The 25,535-nt window shown below is 40.2% G+C and overlaps 1 protein-coding gene across 4 annotated transcripts in view; it reads right to left on the minus strand.

Annotated features, from left to right (window-relative positions):
• TNIK (TRAF2 and NCK interacting kinase) overlaps positions 1-25,535 on the minus strand; it is a 414,235-nt gene that overhangs the window by 40,033 nt on the left and 348,667 nt on the right. For 2 of the 4 annotated variants that reach the window (XM_079921222.1, XM_079921220.1), the window contains 6 exons: positions 21,092-21,331; positions 18,571-18,677; positions 11,853-12,016; positions 9,723-9,820; positions 8,822-8,845; positions 3,114-3,298 (listed from right to left, as the gene is read on the minus strand). In XM_079921222.1, the coding sequence (XP_079777348.1) occupies positions 3,114-3,298; positions 8,822-8,845; positions 9,723-9,820; positions 11,853-12,016; positions 18,571-18,677; positions 21,092-21,331 (818 nt within the window). The remainder of the gene's footprint in view (positions 1-3,113; positions 3,299-8,821; positions 8,846-9,722; positions 9,821-11,852; positions 12,017-18,570; positions 18,678-21,091; positions 21,332-25,535) is intronic. The other 2 variants (XM_079921223.1, XM_079921221.1) reach the window with 1 other exon arrangement.

Genomic DNA, 25,535 nt, shown 5'->3' on the forward strand with positions numbered 1-25,535 from the left:
AAGCAGTCTAACTCCGAAATGTCTTATTCCTAAAGAAACAATGGATTTTTTAATAGTATGAAGTTTCTCATGCTGTAGCAGAACAGACTGTATATGTTGGGTTGGCCCCAAAGTTCGTTTGGGTCTTTCCGTAAGCTCTTATGGAAAAACCCGAACGAACTTTTGGGCCAACCCAATATTTTAGATTCACAAAAGTGCATATATTTGGCAAATTGGAATAAACACACACATACACATGCACACATCTGTATCCTGTTTCTTCTCTGAGTATGTTTCATATACAATTATATATTTTAAATGTTCTTTAATGGACAGTCATGTTAATCTGTTTAATATTTAGCAATTCGTCAAGAGCCACGTCAAGTTTTGCCTCCACTCTAAGTATTCAACGAGAGCCCATTTATGACTTCTTGGGATTACAGTAATAGATTCTCTGAATGCCTTTACCAGTATCTAGCCTGTTCTCTTTCCAAATCACTTTGATGAAATGATTTCTCTCAAACGTGGCACCAATCATGTCACTCCCCAGCTCAGGAGACCTTCGACGGTTCCCCACTGGCTACGTGATCCCGGTCTGGTTTCACTAGTCCAGACTTTCCCCCCGTCATGCCATCTATATTCCCACCAAACGTAACCTCCTGTGCCTTTACTTCAACTCCCCCCACCTGGGATTCTAACATCACTCCGTGTTCCTTTCTACCTTGATGACATTTATCTGTGTACACGTCTTTCCTCTGGATTAGGCTATAAACACTTTGAAGCCAGGATTTCCAATTTCAGTGCAGTGCAGTTAAGTGTAAATCAAAGTCACTGAAGACCAACTATTCCAGACACCAGGCAAGGTGTTAAGAGTAGAGAGTAAATAAGGCTCAATCCTCACCCTCAAGGATCTCACAGCCCAGAGAGGGAGACAACATGTAATAAATAACCTGATTCAAGGTACTCCATGAAATGGCAGGAATGCACAGGAGACACCATGCAGCACAGAGGAAGGGATGGGTTCTGCCTGTACGGGCTGGGCCGTGATAGGTGATTTCTAAAGGAACCAGAGAGTGCCAGACAGCAGAGAAAGTGCAGCACAGCATGGTATATTTAGGCCATTTTAGAAAGGTGGGGGAAGAGATGGACTTGCCTTTAGAGATACGAGGGTAAATACCACTAAGAGTCTTACAAAATATGACAGGAGGCTTAAAAACCAAATGCGATTTAACATCTCTTCCAAGGCTATTGGTTATTCTTCCAACTATTTATATTACTCTGCACTTCTCCATGTATAATTTTGTCTCTCTCCAACTAGAATGTAAACTTTTGGAAGGCAGAATTCATGTCCGCACTTCTTGAATGTCTCAAAGCCCTCAGTATGGGGTCTAGCACACAGTAGAAGTCTTACCAATCTTTTAAATTCACAATCCACCCTCATAGCTGTATGCTCAGTGCTTAAAGGGAATTCAAAGCATCTGTTAGAAGAATGAACCAATGCTGAGTTAAGACAAAAACTGAAAGGACCAGCATATTTTGTGGCAATGTTCTGGATTAGTGATTTTGCCTCTAGAACAACTTTATTTGCTGTTAAAAAAGCAATTTAATGCAATTTGTTTCCAAATGTCATATTTTAGCATATTTATGGTTGTCAATAACTGGGTAATCAGCAGTAAAATAACAAGTATGGATTTTCAGCTATGATAATTGGACTTGTCTCTCAGAATTGCTTGTATGTAACGATCGTTAATCAATGGATGACATTTCCTGCAGACTGGGAGGCCCTGTCTCGCCAGCCTCTGCTGGACAGGACTGTAATCTGTGGCCTGAAATGACATCTTCTCTATAGGGAGTAAATGTGGTGTGATGACCAACAGTGGTAGCTGAGTCAAAGAAATGGAAATGAAGGAGGAGTGAAGATGGAAAAGTTAGCATTGCTCTTTATCAAAGTTATGGCAAACCAGGGCTGGGCACCTTGTGTTTATTTGGGAGAGGAAATGAGAGATGTATGTGAGTGTGACTGTATGAATATGTTTGTTTGAATTGGGGAAGTAATAGGGGAAGAGGAGAGGTTCTTTTCTAGGATCCAGTCTGATGAGAAAAAGGGAAAAGAAAAGAGAAGTAAAGGCTGTAAATACTAAGGGAAAGCTAGGTAGCTATAAATATCTAAAAAAGAAGACTGTACGTGGTGCGGTCACAGGCTGCAGCAAAGAGGATCACATAAAAGAGACAATGGAGAAGATGAAGTAGAAAATCAGGGGTGTATTTAAGTCAAACACTCAGAAGCTTCTCTGCAGGTTTGTTTGACTCCTGATTGTTTTGCTGGGATGCTAACTCATGCTGCCTCCTGCGTTCCACCTTAGTGGTGGTGGTGACAGTGAAATATACGTCTCATGTTGTCAGTTTTAACCCCTAAATGCCATTGCCTATAATTTTGCTCTTTAGTTCAGGGTGTGGCTGTCAGTATCACTTGCCCAGAGATGACAGGAACCAAGAAAGCATCACCCAAGGGATGGTGAATGCCACAACAGCTTAGACAAAGCATATGCAGTCCTAGAAATGCTACATATTCTAAGTAACTGTGTCTAGGGAGAGGGGTGAAGATAGAACTATGCTCTAATAAAAACGTGAATCCCCAAAGTCAATTTTGCCCGAGACTCATAAATGATCTTATATTTAATTCATATTTCCTGTCCTTTTGTCTTGGAGACCTAACCTCTCCTGACCTACAATGATGAAGCAGGTCTCGGGAGGGACCTCCCTGGTGGTCCAGGGGTTAAGACTTTGCCTTCCAATGCAGGGGGTGTGGGTTCGATCCCTGGTCAGTTAAGATCCCACAGGCCTCGGGGCCAAAAAACCAAAACATAGAAAAACAGAAACAGGGCTTCCCTGGTGGCGCAGTGGTTGGGAGTCCGTCTGCCAATGCAGGGAATGCAGGTTTGTGCCCCGGTCCGGGAAGATCCCACAGGCCGCGGACCGGCTGGGCCCATGAGCCATGGCCGCTGAGCCTGCGCGTCCGGAGCCTGTGCTCCGCAACTGGAGAGGCCACAACAGTGAGAGGCCCGCGTACCGCAAACAAAACAAAACAAACAAAAAAAAACCAGAAACAATATTGTAAAACGCAGGTCTCTTACATCAGTCTGGGTATGTCGCTGACAGCCACCGTCCCGTCCTGGGTCTCGCTCTCTCCATCTTCCTCCTCTTCATCACTGCTTTCCGACTCCTCACTCGAGGAGGAGTAATCCGTCACTTTCTTCAGTGGGCGGTTTGTTTCTTCAATCCGGAGTTCTCTTAATTCTTTGGCTAATGCCGTCAGATCCTACAAGAGAAAAGCGTGTCCAGCGTATATGAATTATAGAACGACCAAAGCGACGTCTCTCAGCAAGTCTCCGACTCAAGCAACAAGAAATAAACAAGAAAAAAAAGCTCTCTATAGAACTGTTACAAACATAGTTACTGCATGAAACCAAGAAAACGATGTTTGTAGCGCGGAGAAACTAGAAAAGAAAGATGAAATAAATTTAAACTTTGTTCACAACCAATTGCTAGACTGAGACTGTTCGGTTCTGAATCTGCATGTGTATATATGTGTATGTGCACTGTGTGTGTACACATATATACAAACACTGGGTTCACATTTTATTTTGGGAAGGTGAAGTTGGTCACCCACCCTCATAGTTAATTACCCACAGGATTAGAAATTACTCCCCAGTATTTTGAGACTCCTGCCCAAGCCATAGTCATGGACTTTCTCCTCTTATGATTGCTACTGTACCAAAATCTAGCATCAGTCACAGAACAGAGCAATTCCCAAGGTTCCAGCTGCTACAATGACTCATTTGGTGTGTCATCATTCCCTGGACAGCCGAGGCACCACATCAAATAATGGCCCACCCCAAAGCCCAGTGCCACTGAAATTTAGAGCCACAGAGCTGAGTTAATCAAGAGGAACAACAACAAAATAAAACAAACAAAAACAAACAAGAGTTCTCTTCCAGGACGATAGGTGTTTCATTGTCTTTTGTTTGATATTGCGTCACCTGGCAGAAACCCTGGCGGAGAATACTGAAATGAATGTGCAAACACCAAAAGGAAGAGGTAAACTTTCAGTTTTCCATGAGTATGATGAAACCTTTAGCCTTATGGATGTGATGAGGTGGTATTTAATCACCAGGCACATGGCAGGCGGTGTGCTGAAGATCTGACTACCTTTTATTGTACATGCTTTCAGAGCAATGCAGAGGGAAGCAGTTCTGCTAAAGCATGGCCGCTCTCATTTGCATGGGTTAAACTGCCCTTGGCACACAGCATGCAAGTGAAGAAAAAGCAATTTGACATCAGTCTTACCATTTCTCCCTACATTAGTGACCCATGTGGGAATCAGAGCATTCAGTGAGAGACAGGGGATTAGGGAGAAAGAAACTCATTTGAAGATACTAAATCCCACAGTTTTCTTATGGCCATATTCTCTCTTTATTTCAATCCAGAAATGTATTTGCCCAATTCACCTGATGTAAGGTTAGAGCAATATAGGTGATCTAAATGACATCTGATAATCTATCCTGATAGGTTAGAAGAAAAGTTGTGATAAATGTGTGTAATTAAATTATAAATATAATTTTATTTTGAGAAGACAACAGATCATCCTGTTTCTTTACTGGTGCCTATATGTGAGGCATGAATGTATTGGTTAAGACTAAGGACAGAAAATGCTGCAGGTTTTTTATTTGGTCTAGAAATTTAGAAAGTTCAAGGTGTTACGTGAAGGATTCATTTCTTTCTGATTTCATAAAAATCAAAGGGACAGCAATGACAACTTTTACATTTGTTCTGTAGTCATTTGAATTGAAGCCCTTGGAAAAGGGAAGCTTTTGAAAATTCAAATTGTGCATTTTCCACCCAAACATGCTCGCTGGGCTTTTACACACATGCACACACACATGGCCTCAATCTCAGTGGATATAGTTATCCCATCCATGAAAGTGAAAATAAAATTGTATTAAAAAGACTCAAACCGTTTAAATATAATGTACACCATGAATGAAGAGGAAAATTACCACACAGAATTTTAGGCAAATTTATTTCCGGTTTCTTTGGTGATGGGCCAAAATAAGAAAAGCTAATGCTCAGATTTCAGCTTTTTACTTCTTATTTCCTCTTGACAACTGCCAATGTTTATCTTTATCAAATTGACGAGAAACTGAAGGGTATGCTACACTTGAGCACATTGGGAAAATACAGTTTAGATATTTGTTAAAACAATTAATGAAAAAGGACATTATAATCCTCCAAACCAATAAAATAATTAAAAATTAGATAAATTTATTTTGTATTTTTCCTTCTCTATGTTAGGACCATGTATGTCTCATCAAATAATACAACTAGCATCTAAAATGTTACTTGTGATTAAAAAAATTTTTATTATAATTTAAAGAGAGAATATGGTTAAGAGAGTTTATTTCTAATGTCAGTAATTCTGAGTAAAATATAATAATATTAACTATGATTTATTTAAATTAATAATACATTTTCCCCATGGGTTGGTTTTCCTTATCACTGACATTTCAAAGCAAGACAAAGAAGATTTAAAAAAATCAAAACTATTTAGAAATATTTAGCTGGTCCAAAGTCCATTGATTTAAAGTAACTCTCACTTGTTAAAATCACCTAAATTTCTCCAAACACTGTATTTAGGAACACTTTTAAAGCTCTGACCTGCTTTATAATTTCACTTTTAATTAGAGGTTTGTTTTTTTTTTTTTTTTTTGGTTTCTGTGTTATTAAAAAGCTATCTTTCCTGAAACTTTAGAAATAATTGCAAATTCCTTTTAAGTTTAATTGGTAACAGCTTGGCAGGTGAGACATATATGAAAATCCCAAGGTACCAATAATGAGTAACTCAAAACTAATACCCCAGCCAAAGAAAATTAATCTTCCATTGCCCATAGTCTGTGTGTTTAGCTGAAGTTTTGTTCCTTATCCATCCACCCTGGAAAAACTTAGAATAGCAAAGTTATAGGAAAGAGACATGATCTAAAACTGACACCATTGTGTTCAGATCCATTTTCATATGTTTTATTTTCTGACAATACCAATCTTCTCCATATAATGAGTTTTTGTGGTAATTTATTGCTTGACTGTCTCAAGCCTGGAGCTAAAAAGTATTAAAAAGAGGAAAAAGTGCTATTTACAATAAAAATATTTGAGAATGTATAACTGAAAAAGAAATATGACAAAATGTTAAGCTTTTTGACTACAGAGTAAAGATAGTTAAGGGGCTCTCACCCAAAGGTTTGTTTCATGTAACACTTTTTAGAATCAACTTGATATAATTTTTCTTTCAAAAAGGCTTATTTAATCTGACAATTATGCATACTCTGCTTTAAAAGGTGCTCTTTTGGGTATCTTTTTAAAAACAATATAGTTTATGCAAATTTTAGTTCAATTTTTTTAAACTATTAAAATAATAGTTAAAGGTTTTAAAGTTGTTTTTTTCTTTACATATTAAAATAATTCATTTCCTTTTTAGGAAATCTAAAGATATGACTTGGGGAAGTCACTTGACTTCGAATCTTCAACTGAGGGAAAAAAGGTTTGTTCCAGTTCTGTCCAGTCTATGGATGTGCTCTGGAATTTGTCAGATTTCTACATACAATAAAAAAGTGGTGGTAAAGCCAGTGTTTGCTTACGTATCTAATCTTCATGACATCTATTTAATTGTGCTAAAGTAAAAAGAATATTTATTTTGGAGGGTTGTATTAAATAATCACAGACTACGCTGTACAATCTCATGCCCCATAGGAAGGAATGACAAATGCATGGACACTCCCCCAGACTGACTTTTATGGGACTCAAATAATTAAATTAGCAATAACAAGCAATATGTTTTTGGCATTTTAAAACCGCTCATTTCAAACTCGGGTTATCTAAATGGCATATCAGTCACGGTGGATGGAAGCCATCTTAAAACCTAGGAATGGAGATGGGAGAGAGATTTAACTCAAGGTTTTTTGACTGTGGCACTACTGCCATTTGGGGTGGATAAGCCTCTATTGTAGGTTGTTTTCCTGTGCACTGTAGGTTGTTCAGCAGCAGCTCTCCGCTCTACACACAAGACGCCAGCAGCACCGCTTCCCGCCTCCAAGTTGTGACAACCAAACTGACTCCAGACTTTCCCAAATGTCTCCTAAGGGAAGGGGAGTTGCGGGGGGGATACCCATCCCTGGTTGAGGACCACTGGGTTAGGCAGAACCAAGGAGTCCTGTGTTTTGGATCAGTGATACTCAAGGGGTAGGGTTAGAAGAATCACGTGGAGGGCTTTTTCCAGTCATCCATGGCTCTAGAGATTTTGGTGTACAGCTTACACCCCCTCAATTATTTGTACCTCTGTTGCCTACCTCTCTTCTCTGTCCAGTGTGCTAGAGTATATCCTGAAATAAATAAAGCAATTTTTAAAAGCCTAAAATATCCTGGGTTAACCAGATGAAATCCACGAGAGCCCTTTCCCTCTTGACAGCCACCGCCAAGCTAATTTCTGGACTCATAAGAGGAAACCTTGAGCTGTGCACACACACGACCATTTTATTGGCAGCCTGAGCACCAGAACCGTTTGGGAGAAAACTGATAAAATTTGTGATAATCCCTGAAGGCTGTAGCACAGAGCAATTAAAAACATTTCCCTTTTTTCTTTCTATAATGCCATCCACACACTGTAGACATGTAGAATCTTTTTTTTTTATATAAGCAATAATTCTTTAACTATGATCATGACTTTCTAAATCACTCTGAATGGTGAGGCGGTCAGAATTCTGAAAAAGTGATGCTTTTTGGTAAAGATCAGACACATAGAAACGTGCTTCTTCCACCAGAATAGCTCCACGCCTCAGGCCCTGGCTTTACGTAGCGCTTCACACTTCAGAAAATGCTCCCGCACTCATGATCTTGAGTGAACCTAAACAATCTTGTGAGCGAGGAAAGGCAGGTGTTTTTATCCCCATTTTACAGATGAAACTGGCCCCTCCAGTTATTTATTGGGGGAGCCAGAATCTGAAGGCAGCTTGTTCACTCCCAAAGCCTGTGCTTTTTCTACATCATTTCAGAAAAACGGTGCTCAGCCTTAAAGCCATAATGCTAGCCTTCAGATTCCATGCGGTTAGGACTCTTTGCAGAAGGCCTCTCTCTTCCAAAACAACTCCACTACGCTGTATTCATGCAGGTCTGACAAACAGCAGTGAGGCAGTCATCCTTCTTAGCAAGCTACTTAAGATTGGCAAAGCCATATATTTTTCTAATGGAAAAATGTCACCACAGATAAGGAAATCAAGTTACTTAACTCGCCAGGATTCATTAACTAAAGTTGACGTTGCTGCTGACGCTGTAGTTAATGTCCCACAAATTAATCTAACAATACCCGGTAACTCCTTGTTCACAAATCACACACTATAAATGGGGACGACCCTAGAATGATGTCTCTTTTCTTTGTTAGTAAAACTGCCATCCCCTAGCAAGGCTGGCGAGTGCAGGTTAAAAGCTCAGGCTTTGCTACTGGAAGATACTAGGATGAGAAACAGTGCCGATAACAAGGCACCGATGCTTATCTTTAGCTAGACTGGAACGCTGGAAAAGTGACATTTTGGCTAGAAGGAAGGTCTCTGGAGCTATACACAGTGTCTGAGGGGCTCAGGCTGGCTTCTGTGAAAGGGCTCTCCTCTCAGCAGGTCACTCCAAAGGAATGAACTTTCATCTGTGATCCAGTTGGCCACCTTTCTGAATATCAGCCTCAGGAAGTCAGTTTATATTTACATCTTGTGAAAGCATGACCAAGCAAATAGGTAATACTAACCTCATCTATAGCTTTCTTATAGCTCTGAGATAAGAGGAAACCAATCCAGAAGAATCCACATGAGGGGGAAAAGCCGGAAGAAAGGCAGCAGGTTAGACACAAAATGGAAATTGTTAGTACACAACTGATAAATGCAAAAAGGCAAGAAGAACCTCAACCCAGAATGGTGTGAATGCCCTTCATTGTTACCCTCACTGTACTTCCTTACTTTAAAATGTAAAAAAATAAAGTAAACGAAAACATCTTCACATCCATTTCACAGAAAAGATTCTTGGAAAATTTAAATAAAATAAGTATATAATAACTCATTCCAAATTAATTTTCAAATTCCCACCTCCAACCTCTTATTTCTTTCTTTAAGGCTATTTGGGGTCTGACGTGTTCCAGCAATGAAGCTAGATTTCAGGTTGTCAGCCCCCTATCAGACCATGCTTATCAAGTTTTGGTCTAGAAAATACAGTCCTAGAGCAGCAGAAATGCAGCAGAAAAATTGTAATATTAATTCATGTGGAAAATAATATAGGAAAAGGCTAAAGTAAAAAGAATATACAAGAAAAATCCATAGGAAGTGCCCAAATATTCTTAATTGTTACTTTCAACATCTTTTCGCTAAAGCTGCTGAGTAGAAATTATGGAAGAATGTGAGTTATTTCTCTTCCTGTTTTATTCTGTAACATAGTGCTAATGATCAGCAAAATAACCAAAAGTAGATAAGCAACCCAAGATCTGTTCATTTCTTTCCTAATCAGGTATGACTTCCTTCCAGATGCTCCTAGCATCCGTTCTTATTAATCTCAACATTTTTTGTTTCATAGTCATGAGTGCATCCCCAACCACTTTATCCTGCGGGTTCTCTGGGAGATTAAAAGAGTTCAAAACTGTTTGAGAGAAAAGCACTCACAGCCGGTCGACTAGGTCGGGTAATTTCCCTGGATTCTTCAGGTTTCACCTTGGAAGGCTCATGGGGGAGCACAGGTGATCCTTCCGACTTACTGTTGGCTAGAGGAAAAAAACAGAGGGCCAAGAAAGATAATGACCGTCAGAAGGTGCTCGCTCAAGTTCTGGAGTTCTGTGGTGAGTCAGCCTTGGAAATGACTCAGCGGACACCTCATTCACTTAGGCAAATCCTCAAGCACATCCGTGAAAAAACAGTAAATGTTCAGGCAATCAAAATCAGCCATACGCAGTTAGTCTTATAACCTGGAGGTCACTGGTAATTATATGAAAAACTAGCCAGCACCGCCATTTACTGAGCACTAATTCTGTGTCAGGCTTAGTGCTAAACGCTTTCTATGTCAATTGTCTCGTTGAATCCTTGCTCCAACCCAATGACGTGGCACTGTTTTCCTGTACGACAGTTGAACACAGAGAGATGACACAACTAGCCTAAGGTTACACTGAAGTTGTGTGCAGAGCTGGGATTCCGTATGATTTCTCAAAGTCCTATTCTCAATTATTATACTAAACCAGCCTCCGAGTTAGCATCCTATGTTTGATTTCTTCCTTTACCACTTACCCATCAGGATAAGTTTTTCTGATGAACTGTTGTAGAAAAAAGTAGAAACCTGTTTTATTTGGAGGAACGATTTTTAAATGGGGGGAGGAAAGGGGAGTTGTCTAGGGTGAGGGCAGGAAGGAGAGTGTTGGTGATAAAGCGGAAGGGCCCTAGAATAGAGGTTACAGAGCAAGGGCTGGGGGAGGGCTGCCTGACAGCTACAAGTGAAGAGCATCCCTCTGATTTATGAGTTTATAGGTAGAGAAGCAGCAATCTAAGGTGGGAGAGATTCTTTTGTTTGGTTTCAAAGTGGTCTTTCCTGGGTAGGGATACACCAGGGATATGAGTGCTTTTAACCCAGGAAAACTAAAGGCCAAAGGAAAGAAGATAAGAATTAAACCTGAACCAGATCAGAGAATTAAAATGGTATACCTAAGTTTGGTTTTCTTTAGCATTTGCTCTAACTAAGCAAATTAAGTTGCTTATGAATAGAAAAAAGGTAAGGGAATGGCAGTTTTCCAAAGTAAGTAACTTTATGTCTGGATCAAGGCAACAAAAGTATACATAGCTCCGGGTGGTGCCACTGATGTCAGAAGACTGCACATAGGGCCAGCCACAGGCCAGTTCCTATCCCAATTCATAGACACAAGCATTGCACGTCTGACATCGACCTTTCCAAAATGTACATACATTTGAGTTTACTCAAAGAAATATTAGGAGGTAAAGTATAATTGTGTCTAATGAAGAGGCTAAGCGAGAATAAAGAACTGGTGATTTTCATTAGGCAGAGTAATTTATAAGTGTTTTCCAAATTGCACTTCAAAAAAATCCCGGTCTTTATTACTTGGAGGCCAAATTATCTTCTGAAGAAGATTATGCAGAAAGAGTACATTTTGATTAGCTATAAACAATAGGTTATCATGTATAATTAGCTGGACACATTAATGTTTTTCACAAGCTTCCTCATTAATGAAAACTAAGCAATGAAGAATGACTTGAATTAAATGGTCAGAGAGGCTAATTTTTACCTCTCTAATAGGAAAAACCAGAAGAGTCAAGTGTACTTCTTAAGTCATAGATTTTATATCTTCTCTCAAGTGTATATTTATTCTACATTAGCCTTTATTAACTTTCCCTTTGAAAAATACCTTGTATTCTGAACACAGTTGACACAAGGGGAAGAGGATACTTGGGGGTCCATGAAACTCTAACCAATCAATCAAATGGAAATGGAAATGCAGGTGACTGATGACTACGTTTTCAAGTAAGACCAATATTCTGTGATCTCCCTGGCGAACACTGGTATCTGCAATTAGAAAGCATTTAGTCCACACTGATGTCACACATATAACTGGGGATGGTGGTCCACTCCCCTAAGGAGACTGAGGCTGAGAGCAGTTAAGTGGCTCTTCAGCATCACACAGTGGTGGCCACGCCAGGACCAGAAGTCCTAGAAGTCAGGAAGTAATCTGGTTCCCTGTGCATGGCTCTCCTCCTCAGGGAATGCTGTCCTGGAAAGGTAGGGGAAAGCGTTACCTCGAACCCTGGTCCGTTCACTGGATCCTGCTTGTGACCCAGGTTGAGAGCCTCCTTGGGAGCTGGGCTGGGAGCTAGGGGTGCTGGAGCTGGAGGAACTGCCACTGCTGGTCCTCTGCAAGGGGCTCTCCACGATGGGCTCAGTTCTCCGGAGGTCAGGGTTGCTGCATGGACAGCAGAGCACAGAGATTACACTCTCAAGACCTTGCCACTGGTAGACACAAGCATAGTCCAGCCCCATCCCCAGTACAAAGGGGTAAAGAGAGTACCTATATGACCTTGCATTACAGGGGTCAATGGTAATGACAGTCATGCTATCCTCTGTGGAGCTCCTGGCCAGATTCTGCATCTGGACGGGAAGAACTCTTGACCCAACTCCTGGGTCATCACACCAAACGTATTAGCTCTGAAATGGTGAATCTTTAAAGGAGGCTTTCTTTTAAACCCCTTTTCCTATTCTCATTGTAAAACACTTGAAAATATTACAAGATAAAATTAAGGAAGCAATGCATGCAACCTCTGAATCAAGAGATATTCAACTATATTTTACTGGATGGAATATTATCTTCTAGTCTTTTTACTTTTGTATGTATGGAAGCACACTGTATATTCAATTTTGTGTCTTGTTTTTTTCCCCTTTAGACTGCATTGAGAGCAGCTTCTTATGCTTCTAAAAACAATAAAAGCTGCATAGTATTCCATAATATAGATAAATTAGTTCAACCATTCTCCTATTGTTAGGTGCTTCCAATACATTGCTATTATACATAACAGTGAAATAACCATCTAGATGCATACAAATATTCACAATCACATCCCTCCTAGAACTGGAATTCTTGGGTGGAATGGCATGAACTTAGGTATGTATGTGCACATATATATGTATGTGAATGTATAAACATACTGCCAGGTTTCACTGAAGTGTATGAGATGATCCATCTCACTGAATTCTTACCAGGCTTTATTATGAACAGCCAACTAATTTGTAAAAAATTGTTTCTTGTTGCTTTAGTGCAGTTTTTAAAAATTAAGTGAAGTAAGTCAGAAAGAGAAAAACAAATACCATATGCTAATACATATATATGGAATAAAAAAAAAGGTTCTGAAGAACCTAGGGGCAGGACAGGAATAAAGACGCAGATGTAAAGAACGGACTTGAGGGCATGGGGAGGGGGAAGGGTAAGCTGGGACGAAGTGAGAGAGTGGCATGGACATATATACACTCTCAAATGTAAAATAGATAGCTAGTGGGAAGCAGCCGCATAGCACAGGGAGATCAGCTCCATGCTCTGTGACCACCTAGAGGGGTGAGATTGGGAGGGTGGGAGGGAGATACGAGAGGGAGGAGATATGGGGATATATGTATATGTATAGCTGATTCACTTTGTTATACAGCAGAAACTAACACAACATTGTAAAGCAATTATACTCCAATAAAGATGTTATTAAAAAAATGTAATTCTATGCTTTCCTTTTGCTCTGCCCATTTCAGGAGTATTAAGTGGGTAACAGGTACTCTGCACTGTGTTGGGTGTCAGATGCTTCATGTATAAATGTGAAAATAATATGGTCCCTTCCCTTGAGACACTTGCAGTTTGGTCCGTTAAAATCTGGCCACAAAATGGCATCATTAAAGCAGCAACTAAAGCAAATAATTTTTTTCTGAAAACACAAGAGTCTTGCTTTGCAGTAACGTATTTGGCGAAAATACTTGGTCGAGATGCAAAAATTCTTAAATATTGGGTTATTGGAAGACATGGCTGGTGGTCTTGGAAAACAAGTGAAAATAAAATATGTCCTTATAATTTATTAATTTTGATCATACAAATGTAGAATTTATGACAATATTCACCTCTTAAATTTTTTATGGTAAAGGGGTTGCTAAGTCAACCTAACAGTAAAACTGACTGCAGAAGTGAGTGCTGGTAAACTTAAGGAAAACTTTAAAAATTCTTGATATTTTTATGGCACTCCTTTGAGTAGTAATTATTTTTGTGAAAACTGTTAGCATTTAATTGATTGAAATAGATTTGGATCCATAATGGAAACACCCTCCCTCCTGTTTGGAGAATACCTAAAATGATAAATGTGTGATACTTCTGCAATATGCCACCTTTCAAATTTTTCATTTTTTTTTCCCAAAAGAAACAATCCTATCTCCTTTCATTCCCAAATAATGAATTCTTCCCCACTGCCCTCTTTCATTCAACAGTAGTGGTCAAGAATTATTTATGTATAATTAATAAATTCTAAAAATATTTTTTCTAAAAATTATATTACGGGTCAAGGGTGATGGGCATACTAAGGTTTCTTGGTGGTTGCTCTCATTTTGTGGAGATGTAATGTAGTGTTCTTTGTATGAAAAAAAAAAATCTACGAAGAGAATACAGTTCAGTGAGTTCTGAGTATTTTCCCTGGCAGCTGTGGTGTGGTAGCAGGATCCAGCCCTTTGCTCGAATACAGCACTCCTTTGATCATTTAACCAAAACCTTTCTATTAAATACCTGCTTTGTGAGACCAGTGGACCAGTTTGAGGGATGGAGGAGAGTACAGGTCACAGGGCAGACAGTCAAGGTACAACATAATCCTAGAGGTGAGACATGTGCGGTGGAGACAACAGCCAGCAAGGCAAAACTCCATGTGCTGTGCGAGCATCTGCAAATGGTGTTGGAGTTTACGAAACAAGGCACGCAGCCTAGAGTGGTCAACAGTGGTGTCAGGAAGGAGACAGGACTAATTAGGCTTCAGAGGGGTGGGGGAAGAGTGACAGCAGACATCGACTGGGGTTTTCCTGGGGCTTGTTGATGTAAAGAGGACGCCACCCTGACTGGGGACCACGTCTGCGTTAGGAAACCCCGGAAGAGTGGGTCATCAGAAGAAATGGGCGGTTTATGCAGCAATGGCCTTAACGTCTGGCAGAGAACATGGGCCAGCTTATGAATGACTGGTCAGGACAGAGGCAGGCTGACCAGATAGGAGGCTGCTGCCACGTTAGATGATAAGGCCCAGACCAGGGTTGTCCTGGCATAAAAGAGTGGCCTGGGCATCAGCAGAACCAGCGGGATGAACCTGCGTCTCTGACTGGGGCTCAAGGGCCTCTTTCAGTGTGAAGTTAATTGGATCCCATGGGCATTAAATCCCTGACCTGGGCCTTGTTAGTACAAGTCCCCCTCCAACTGGAGCTAACCAGTGTGGGTGCTGATCTTAATGGGTGCTATTTTTGCTGCTGGAGTCTGAAAGAAGTGTTTAGTGTCTAGGTAACCACACATAGAAAGAGGGAAACCTTTAAAATGCTTTTCTACCTTATTTGCTTTTTTGGTAAAATATGAGTGTTTTGAGAAAATGTCACACTGTTCATATTTTTCTCTTCCTTATTATGTTGTAATTTAGTCTGGCCTAGGGGCCAAGGGGGCTGAGATAAATGCTCTTAGCGGGGATCAATTTCAGAAGAATTCCTTGAAATAACAGATTTCCCTTGTCCATATACTAACTGAGCCTACTGAGATCCAAATGTGTAAAAACTTGAAAACATTCATATAGATTTCTTTAAATGCTAACTGTTAGCTCAGACGTTTGCCATCCTGCAGAGAATGCTGTTCGGTCTATAAAACACACAGTAAAGTGAAAATTATTCCATTTACTTGAGTCATAGAAAAAAGTCAAAACAGAAAATTAGGATTACAAAGTGATTTCTTGGCCCAAATACTAGGGCCAAGTCTATAATTAACTGGCTGCCCACCAAAATTCATTTTACTTTGTTCTTTGATGACATAGCAAATGAGAACAAACAAGCCATAAGAAGACAGGTTTGGGATGGGGTGGAGAATTATTTTTTGAAATTAAGCATTTAGTCATTGGGTTTTGACTGGGTGTTATTGGATTAATTTAAATCTTTTCATACTCTGAATGTACTTGTTTAATCAAATTTTAATGTGCTTTAAAAGAACACATGAATCAAAGTTAAATGTTAAAGTGCATGGTAGGTTTTAAAACAGAAATTTAAAAAATGAACAAATCAAATCATGATTTAAACTCAACTGTTCACCTTGACATTTAAGGCAGTATAAGGCATTTGGGAGTCTATACAGTATTGCAAAGGACAAAATATTTAAAAGCAACCCTTTTTTTTTTGGCTTTATGGATGGGCAGTTGTCTGACAAATGGTACAAAAAGAACTATGAGGACTTTATTAGAACCAATAGAAAGTAAGACAGTCTCTATGTTCAGTAACAGCCTCCCTCCCACTCCGCTCCCACCACCCGTGAATCACATCTCCCATTGTCTGTGCCCCTGTGTATTTCCTTTACACACTGACTCTGGGCTTGGCCATGTGACTTGTGGTTGCCAATGGGACATCAGTGAAGATGATAGAAGCAAAGGCTTCAAAAGTGCTTGTGTATTGGGGCTTTCCCTCTTGGGATGCTGTCCTGAAATCACCAAATAGCCAAGAAGCCCAGGATGAAAGACCACGTGAAGGTACAGCTGACCTATCAGCTCAGTGCAGCTGCAGAAGCAAGCCCAGGTGAGACCAGTGGAACAACTTTGCAGCCAACCCACAGAATCGTGCACAATAAGAAATTGTTACTATCTCAGGCCACTATGTCTTGGCACGCTTTATTATGCAACAAAGGTGAACTAAAGCCATCTCTAGCACAGTAAATATTCCAAATCCCAAAACGTTTTAAAATGCAATCCAATCTAGAGCTGCAAAGTCTGATTCACATTTTTTTTGCGGTACGCGTGCCTCTCACTGTTGTGACCTCTCCCATTGCGGAGCACAGGCTCCGGACGCGCAGGCTCAGCGGCCATGGCTCACGGGTCCAGCCGCTCTGCGGCATGTGGGATCTTCCTGGACTGGGGCACAAACCCGTGTCCCCTGCATCAGCAGGCGGACTCTCAACCACTGCGCCACCAGGGAAGCCCTGATTCACATATTAAATGCTGGTCACTTAGAGATACGTGACAGCAAGGAACAGCCTTGTTGGGCAGATTGTTCTACAAGTCAGAGATAGGGATTCTCCATCCTCCCCCTCCCCTGCAATGCCTCTGACTTTCATTGCAGGTAAATAATTATTACCTCTTAGCTCACTTCCTCTCTACCTTTTCTGTAAGCAGAAAAACATTGTCTTCACAAGGTCTGCATTCTTTGTAAAAAGTACAATGTTTAAGAGGTTCCAAGGGAAAAGCACATGATTTGCAAACCACTGACCATCAAACACCAGTTATCTTAGGGCCTTAATATCATTAAAATAACATTTCAGAGGGAACAAAGAGCTGCTTTTTATTTGGCTATAGAATGACAGTTCTTTCTTTTTGGTTGAGAGAGGGAAAAAGATTTAAAGTTGAAACGATGCTTGATCTATAGCAACTAAACTTCTAAACAACTGATCTAATGAACACAGCCTTGAAGGCAGGGTTCCAATGAGCAAGAAGCACTGATAATTGGGGGCTTATCACCGCTCTAAGAGGGGGACTGATAAAGTTCAGGCCGGCAATCCAGCCTGACATTCCTTTGGCTCCCTGGTCACAGTCCGCTCCAGGCTTCCTCAGCTGCTCCCAGCACCAGCTCAGCGTGAACCTGACGAGTCACTGGACAAAAACTGCTCGTTGGCAACTCCACTCAGACGAGCTAGCTTCTTTGCCCTCAAGGGATGGATGTTTTTAGTGCAGTTCCATCTTATTTATGGACTGACCCCTTCCTAAGGCTTTTCATGTGAAGAGGAAAATGAAAGCTTTATGATCAAAGGCATTCCATATTTTAGGATCTGTACAAATGGTCATAACCTTCATTTTCAGTGTCTCCTTCTCTTTGACTAGCAAGAGTGCTCTGATGAACACAATGAAGACGGATAAAACAGCCTGCCCAAGTTCCTTTTTATAGTCTCAGCAGAGGCCATTTGCTATTTCAGTTGATCCTAAAAAGGAGTGTACTCTTCATGAAAAATCTGAGGGAAGCTTGATGGACTACAGCAGCAAACAGCATCTGTTACCACATAAAATGTGCTCAGATACTGTAAGGATATTGTTTATTTTCCAGCTTCTTCGCTTGAGCACTCGACACCAACCAGTAGGTGGACGCAACTTCCTGATTGTAGGAATATACAGGGTCGGTAGAAAATTCTAGGAGAGCACAGAGCAACAGCGGGAGCATCACTGTATTTCAGTGATGCTCCTTAATGCCAGAGGTGATTTCCTCGTGAGAACTAGTTCTTCTGTAATTTGCCGAACTAGGGAAGTTCTGCAGCTGGTGGCCACAGCATTTCTATGGCAATTACTGTCTCAATAGCTCCCACGGCACATTTCTTGGCCTGATGCTAAAACCAACTCAGATCAGGCCATTTTGTTTGGCTGGCTTCACGAAATGGTCTCTGAAGTAACGGTCAGGGGCGCTGCACCCAGACTTCTATTTGCAGTCTTACTCCCACGTTTAAAAAACTGCCAAGTAAAGTAAACCTGGTTGGATTCTGGGCCGATTCATTCGTTGACCCTGTGATTCATTGACTCGTTCATTCATGAGCCCTCACTGTACACTGATTTCTGTGAAAGGCTACTGAAGAAATAAAAGACATGTGTCTGGTCCACCAAAGCTTACAGTCTGGGTGGCCAGCCAACATGCCTCTGAAGTGAAAAAAGAACAAAGACATTTTTTAAGGAAAGCAACAATGACAATGGTAGGTGGGGACTTCTCCCTTCAACTTACCCATCTTCCTTCCCTTACCTTGCTCTGATGGGTTGAGATCCTAGTCTGGGTCCCAGAGCACTACCATTTCCAGGAGAATTCTTTCTCGCTAATGCTGGGGATATAGAAGTTGTTCTTTGAGGCACCTGAAAGAAAACCAGAATTCAGAGATATTTTCCATAAAATAGCTTCCACAGGGTTCCGCCTGAAAAGCAAGTTACTCCTTTCCTAAGATCTGCCAGGAGATACAGAACTATCAGAAACAGGAAAGAAACATCTTGCATTTCTCAAAGAAATAGTTAACTCCCTAAACAAAATCAAACGAAAGGCAATGAGGCACATTTCAGCCACCATTAGGGAGTACAAAGTGCTCAATTTAAAAAACAAATTTAGAAACAGACCAAGCGGATTATTTTGATTCACTGGGCTAAAATAATTGATTCCCTTCATTTGCACAAGAGTGGTGGATATCAGAAATTTCTCTGGGGTATCATTAACTCAGCTGATCATTGGAAATTCCATCTGATGAGACATCCAGATAAACCGAGTTCCATTTTTAACTCACAATGCAACTGATAAACAGGCAAGGAAATTATGAAATCTGGTGAGAAATTAGGGTATCAGGCTAGAACTTGGGACATAAGCCACATGTTACTGAGCTCAGAAAAACTACTGCAATAGATCCTGAACGGTTCTACTTCCTAATCAACTTGCAATTTCTAATTAAAAACAAACCGCCAACACTGAACCTTGGAAGGTCAATTTGCAAACGTGATACAAAACAGGACTAATACTGAAAATACTAGAAGGTCTTCAAAAAACTATGTGAATACCAGTCAGACTGTGAGGTACGGTAGGAAAACGTACCATTACCTTATCTGTCAAGGGCCTAAGGTAGAATTCAAGTATGCCTCATGTTAGGAAACATTTTCTAATGAAATCAAATACTGGTAAGTGCACCAAAGGAGTCCAACATGAGGGGAGAGTAGAGGAAAAACTTACTTTATGAAAAGTGACTAGGGAATGAAAATGTACATCTCCTGTGACAGCTGGTTGGGCTAAACATTCATGAGGTGCTTCAACTTTTATTTATTTTTGGAGGCCCTTTTAAAGTAGGTTTATATTTTGTACTAGGTATTTTTAAATTATGCTTTGTTTTAATATTATGTTTAGTATATTAAATGATATTTAACACCAATACGGATCTTATTGGCTATTATAATACATTTTAAGATAAAGACCTAGAAAGATGAGTCAGTGAAGTGAAGCAGAATAACCGAATCAGTGTTCCCACCTGCTCAAATTAAATATTACTCTCACTAGTTTTCCTTTTGCACTTGGTCAACTGAAACAGTTGTAGAGAGAGACAGTCTAATGAATTATTAAAACCCAAAATCTTTGTATTGATCTAAATTTTTCCTCCCAGAGTTATAAGTGTGTGCCTGCGTGTTTTTAGAGAGTGGACCCATAACGTCAAATGTTTCCCCAGCTCTCCTGTCTGCTCCTCTGCCCATCCTATTCTCTAGATTGAACTTTGCTCCATAAATAACCTTTTCTGATGGCATCTCTGCTTCCACAAGATGAGAACAACAACAAAAGAGCCATTATCAGCTAATTTCACTTTCAAAATAATAGAAATCCTGGTATAATATCCTTCTGAGAGGAAAAATATTTGAAAATCATTGGGTAAAAAGGTCTTATTTCTTTCTGGAATCAACAATGGCATCGAGTTCTGGAAATTGTGGGACATTCCATTTGTCATAGCTCCTATGCTGAGTTCAGGAGAAAGGGGAGTCCTGAACCGGGAAGAATCTGATGCAAAAATTTCTACAGTATTTTGATGTTTCCAGGTTGTCTGTAGTGAGATGCACGGCCACGTTTTAGGACATTTTTTGGAATGTACAACAACTTGGTATAGGCAAAAACAAAACAAATGAAACCAAACCAGTGGAATGGCTGGTCATTTTACCCTAGAGTTTAATCCTCAGTAATCAATTAAGGCTGGAATTAAATCACAACCTGGCCTAGAAGGAGCTTTCCTTAAGTGGAGCCAACTAAAATATTCCAAGAGCATTACTATCTTCTGAACATTTGAAACCTGTTTTCACTTTGGATTATTAAAAATAGGAATAAAAAAATTCCTTACTTTTTAATATGGAAATTTTAAATTTGTCTAGACATAGATTAAGTAATCGATGAAAATATCCATATTATTCTATTTCTTAAGATGGATAGTTAAAAGAACAGTTTGGAATGCTTGGGGTTGCGAGTTCTAATTCTGGATACAGGATATATGCTTCCAAGTCATTCAGTCTACCTGAGCCTCCATTTCTTTGGGGAAAATGGAGATCAGAAATGATAAACGACAATCCAAGTCTTAGCTTGGGAATGAGGAGGGACCAAAACAAACGCAAGAATGGACAGTACTTTGGTGCCAGGTTCTTCAATACTATGAATGGTCTGGAACAGGGGTAATAACAATGATAACAGTAATAGTAATAATGAGAATAATAACAAACAATGATGACGATGATGTCGATAAAAACCCCAGTAATATTACCTTTGGTGGAATGTCTTCTTCCTGTCGTAACCAAGAGCTTCGGTCAAACTTCTCAATGCGAGTGGGGAGAGGTGGGTTTTCAGAGGTGGGATCCGAGTTCTGGCGCGGCATCTCCACACGGTGAGAGCTCACGTTCAGAGCCTCCTGAAACCCAGAGAGGCCCTTCGTGGGCTGCTCGTGCACCGACTGGGAGGCGGTCAAGGCAGGTCCCTGGGATTTCACAGCTACCAGATGTGGGATCTAAGCATCAAGCCAACATCACAGCAGTGTTATTAGAAGAAAAAGCAGATCAGCTAGGACCTCACTCAGGGGAAGGGAAAATAAAATTTTGGGGAGAAAGAAACAGCACACAGAGCCCATCACCGTTCTCTGCAGCATGCTTTTCAAAGCCCCCCCGAATTTCCCATTTAGAGCTGGAGGGCTTGACCAGGGTTCCTGGCAAAGAGTTAAATGATTGACTTGGGACTGCTAAGAAGTCGGTGAAATAAGTGTCATGATAATGATTTTTAGTGAACATTTACTGAGCAGCAATACAATATATTTACAAGCACTTCTCTTCTAATGTTACAAACTTCCTCCTTTCAACCTCCTGACTTTGACTTCAGAGAGTGCTCTGTGAAACAAGAATTGCTCTGAACATCGTACTTCTTGTGAACTCACTAAATCGACCATGAGACGGACACAATTATTTTCCTCATGAGAATGTAAGGATTAGAGAGGGTAAGTAACAACCTGGATTTCACAGTTAATACGTGCCAGAGCCTGGATTATAACCCACACATACGCTTAATTGTAGTTCCGGTATTGTAACCCCACAGCCTCACTGCTACACTATGCTGCTTTCTGGTGAACTGGCTCTTACCAGCTAGGATATTATATAACTCTCGAGACCAGGACGTTTCTTTTAGAGTTGTGGTAAGTCTCACAATTTGGCATGTGTTGATGTTGTTCATGCAGGGAAGAAATGTAGTCTTTAGGCAGAAGGGTGGCTTTTTAAGACAAATCATGAACATCTAGAGTTCAGAGTACCCTTTACCATTAGCACTGTTCACACTTCATTGTGCTCATGTGAGCCTGAGTCCCCCTCCATCACACAGGTAAGCTCCTCAGAGACAAGAGCCATGTCTGACCTCCTATCTCTGAGTCTAGCACCAAGCCTGGCATGTGGAGGTGCTCTGTCAATCTTGGCTGGGAAAACATCTAGAGACTTTCTAAATTAAACTGTTAATGCCACCAACATTAATCTAGTATCTGCTTTGTACAAGGGACCTACCAGACCCTCTTTGGATTGAAATCTCAGTGCCCAGACTGCTGGGGAGCATCTCTATAGCCCTCCTCCACCAGCCTGGCCCCGTTCCTCTTGCCCTTGAGGTCTTATCCCTGGAGCAGCCCTGCCCCAGCCTCTTCAGACTCTCCTGGGTCTGAAACCTGCAATGTTATTCATTATGGTTCAGAGGCAATTCTCAAAGTCCAGTTCAATGGAATGTTATGCTTCAACCAGAATAGAACTGTAACCAATCAAATTTATATTAAGGGTAAATATCATTAAATATATTAAGTATTAATATGAAAACAAAGCCTATCTTACAAATATGTAGTACATGCGCCCCAATGTTCATAGCAGCACTGTTTACAACAGCCAAGACATGGAAGCAACCTAAATGCCCATCGACAGAGGAATGGATAAAGAAGATGTGGTACATATATACAATGGAATATTACTCAGCCATAAAAAGGAATGAAATATTGCCATTTGCAGCAACACGGATGGACCCAGAGATTATCATACAAAGTGAAGTAAGTCAGAAAGAAAAAAAGACAAATACAATAAAGTAGAATTATATGTGGAATCTAAAATATGACAAAAATGAACTTATCTATGAAATAGACTCACAGACATTGAGAACAGATTTGTGGTTGCCAAGGCGGAGGGGGTTGGGGAAGGAACGTATTGGGAGTTTGAGATTAACAGATGCGGACTATCATGTATAGAATGGATAAACAACAAGGTCCTACTGTATAGCACAGGGAACTATATTCAGTATCCTGTGACAAACCATAATGGAAAAGAATATGAAAAAGAATATAATATGTTTACGTTTAACTGAATCACTTTGCTGTAAAACAGAAACTAACACAACATTGTAAATCAACTATACTTCAATAAAATAAATTTTAAAAAATGTAGTACAAAACACAAACCTACTTTAAAAGAGCCTCCAAAATAAAAACAAAAATTGAAGCTCCTGAAGAATGTTTAATCCAATTAGCTGTCACAGGGTATCTACATTTTCATTTCCTGCTCACTTCAATAGTTTCATAAGTTTTCCCTCTACTTCCCCCTTTTACAGGGCAATAGTATCCTAAAAGGTCAAAGTTAGGGGCTTTTTAAAGAGGAAGTGTGTTAAAAGAGAAGTTTCTATAAAAATGTTCCCCATGGACAAACCTCTTAGATAGCCTCATCTACCACATGGCAGACAGCAGAAGCAAGAAGAACTACAATCCTGCAGCCTGTGGAACAAAAACCACATTCACAGAAAGACAGACAAGATGAAAAGGTAGAGGGCTAAGTACTAGATGAAGGAACAAGACAAAACCCCAGAAAAACAACTAAATGAAGTGGAGATAGGCAACCTTCCAGAAAAAGAATTCAGAATAATGATAGTGAAGATGATCCAGGACCTCATCCTGGAAAACGAATGGAGGCAAAGATTAAGAAGATGCAAGAAATGTTTAACAAAGACCTAGAAGAATTAAAGAACAAACAAACAGAGATGAACAATACAATAACTGAAATGAAAAATACACTAGAAGGAATCAATAGCAGAATAACTGAGGCAGAAGAATGGATAAGTGACCTGGAAGACAGAATGGTGGAATTCACTACTGTGGAACAGAATAAAGAAAAAAGAATGAAAAGAAATGAAGACAGCTTAGGAGACCTCTGGGACAACATTAAATGCAACAACATTCGCATCATAGGGATCCCAGAAGGAGATGAGAGAGAGCAAGGACGCGAGCAAATATTTGAAGAGATTATAGTTGAAAACTTCCCTAACATGGGAAAGGAAATAGCCACCCAAGTCCAGGAAGTGCAGGATAAACCCATACAGGATAAACCCGAGGAGAAACACACTGAGACACACAGTAATCAAATTGGTAAAAATTAAAGACAAAGAAAATTAATGAAAGCAGCAAGGGAAAAACGAAAAATAACATACAAGGGAACTCCCATAAGGTTAACAGCTGATTTCTCAGCAGAAACTCTACAAGCCAGAAGGGAGTGGCATGACATATTTAAAGTGATGAAAGGGAAGAACCTACAACCAATATTACTCTACCTGGCAAGGATCTCAGATTCAAGGGCAAAATCAAAAGCTTTACAGACAAGCAAAATCTAAGAGAATTCAGCACCACCGAACCAGCTCTACAACAAATGCTAAAGGAACTTCTCTAAGACAGAAACAGAAGAGAAGAAAAGGACCTACAAAAACAAACCCAAAACAATTAAGAAAATGGTAATAGGAACATACACATTGATAATTACTTTAAACATGAATGGATTAAATGTTCCAACCAAAAGACACAGGCTCGGTGAGTGGATACAAAAGCAAGACCCATATATATGCTGTCTGCAAGAGACCCAATTCAGACCTAGGGACACATACAGAATGAAAGTGAGGGGATGGAAAAAGATATTCAATGCAAATGGAAATCAAAAGAAAGCTGGAGTAGGAATACTCATATCAGATAAAATAGACTTTAAAATAAAGAATGTTACAAGAGGGCTTCCCTGTTGGTGTAGTGGTTGAGAGTCCGCCTGCTGATGCAGGGGACACAGGTTCGTGCCCTGGTCCGGGAAGATCCCACATGCTGCGGAGCGGCTGGGCCCGTGAGCCATGGCCGCTGAGCCTGCGCGTCCGGAGCCTGTGCTCCGCAACGGGAGAGGCCACAACAGTGAGAGGCCCATGTACCGCAAAAAAAAAAAGAAAAGAATGTTACAAGAGACAAGGAAGGACACTACATAATGATCAAGGGATCAATCCAAGAAGATACAGCAATTATAAATATGTATGCACCCAACACAGGAGCACCTCAATACATAAGGCAAGTGCTAACAGCTATAAAAGAGGAAATCGACAGTAACACAATAATAGTGGGGGACTTTAACACCTCACTTACACCAATGGACAGGTCATCCAAACAGAAAATTAATAAGGAAACACAAGCTTTAAATGACACAATAGACCAGATAGGTTTAATTGATATTTATAGGACATTACATCCAAAAACAGCAGATTACACTTTCTTCTCAACTGTGCATGGAACATTCTCCAGGATAGATCACATCTTGGGTCACAAATCAAGCCTTAGTAAACTTAAGAAAATTGAAATCATATCAAGCATCTTTACTGACCACAATGCTATGAGATTAGAAATCAAT

The sequence above is a fragment of the Stenella coeruleoalba genome, assembly GCF_951394435.1.
Source record: "Stenella coeruleoalba genome assembly, chromosome: 5".
NCBI lineage: Eukaryota > Metazoa > Chordata > Mammalia > Artiodactyla > Delphinidae > Stenella > Stenella coeruleoalba.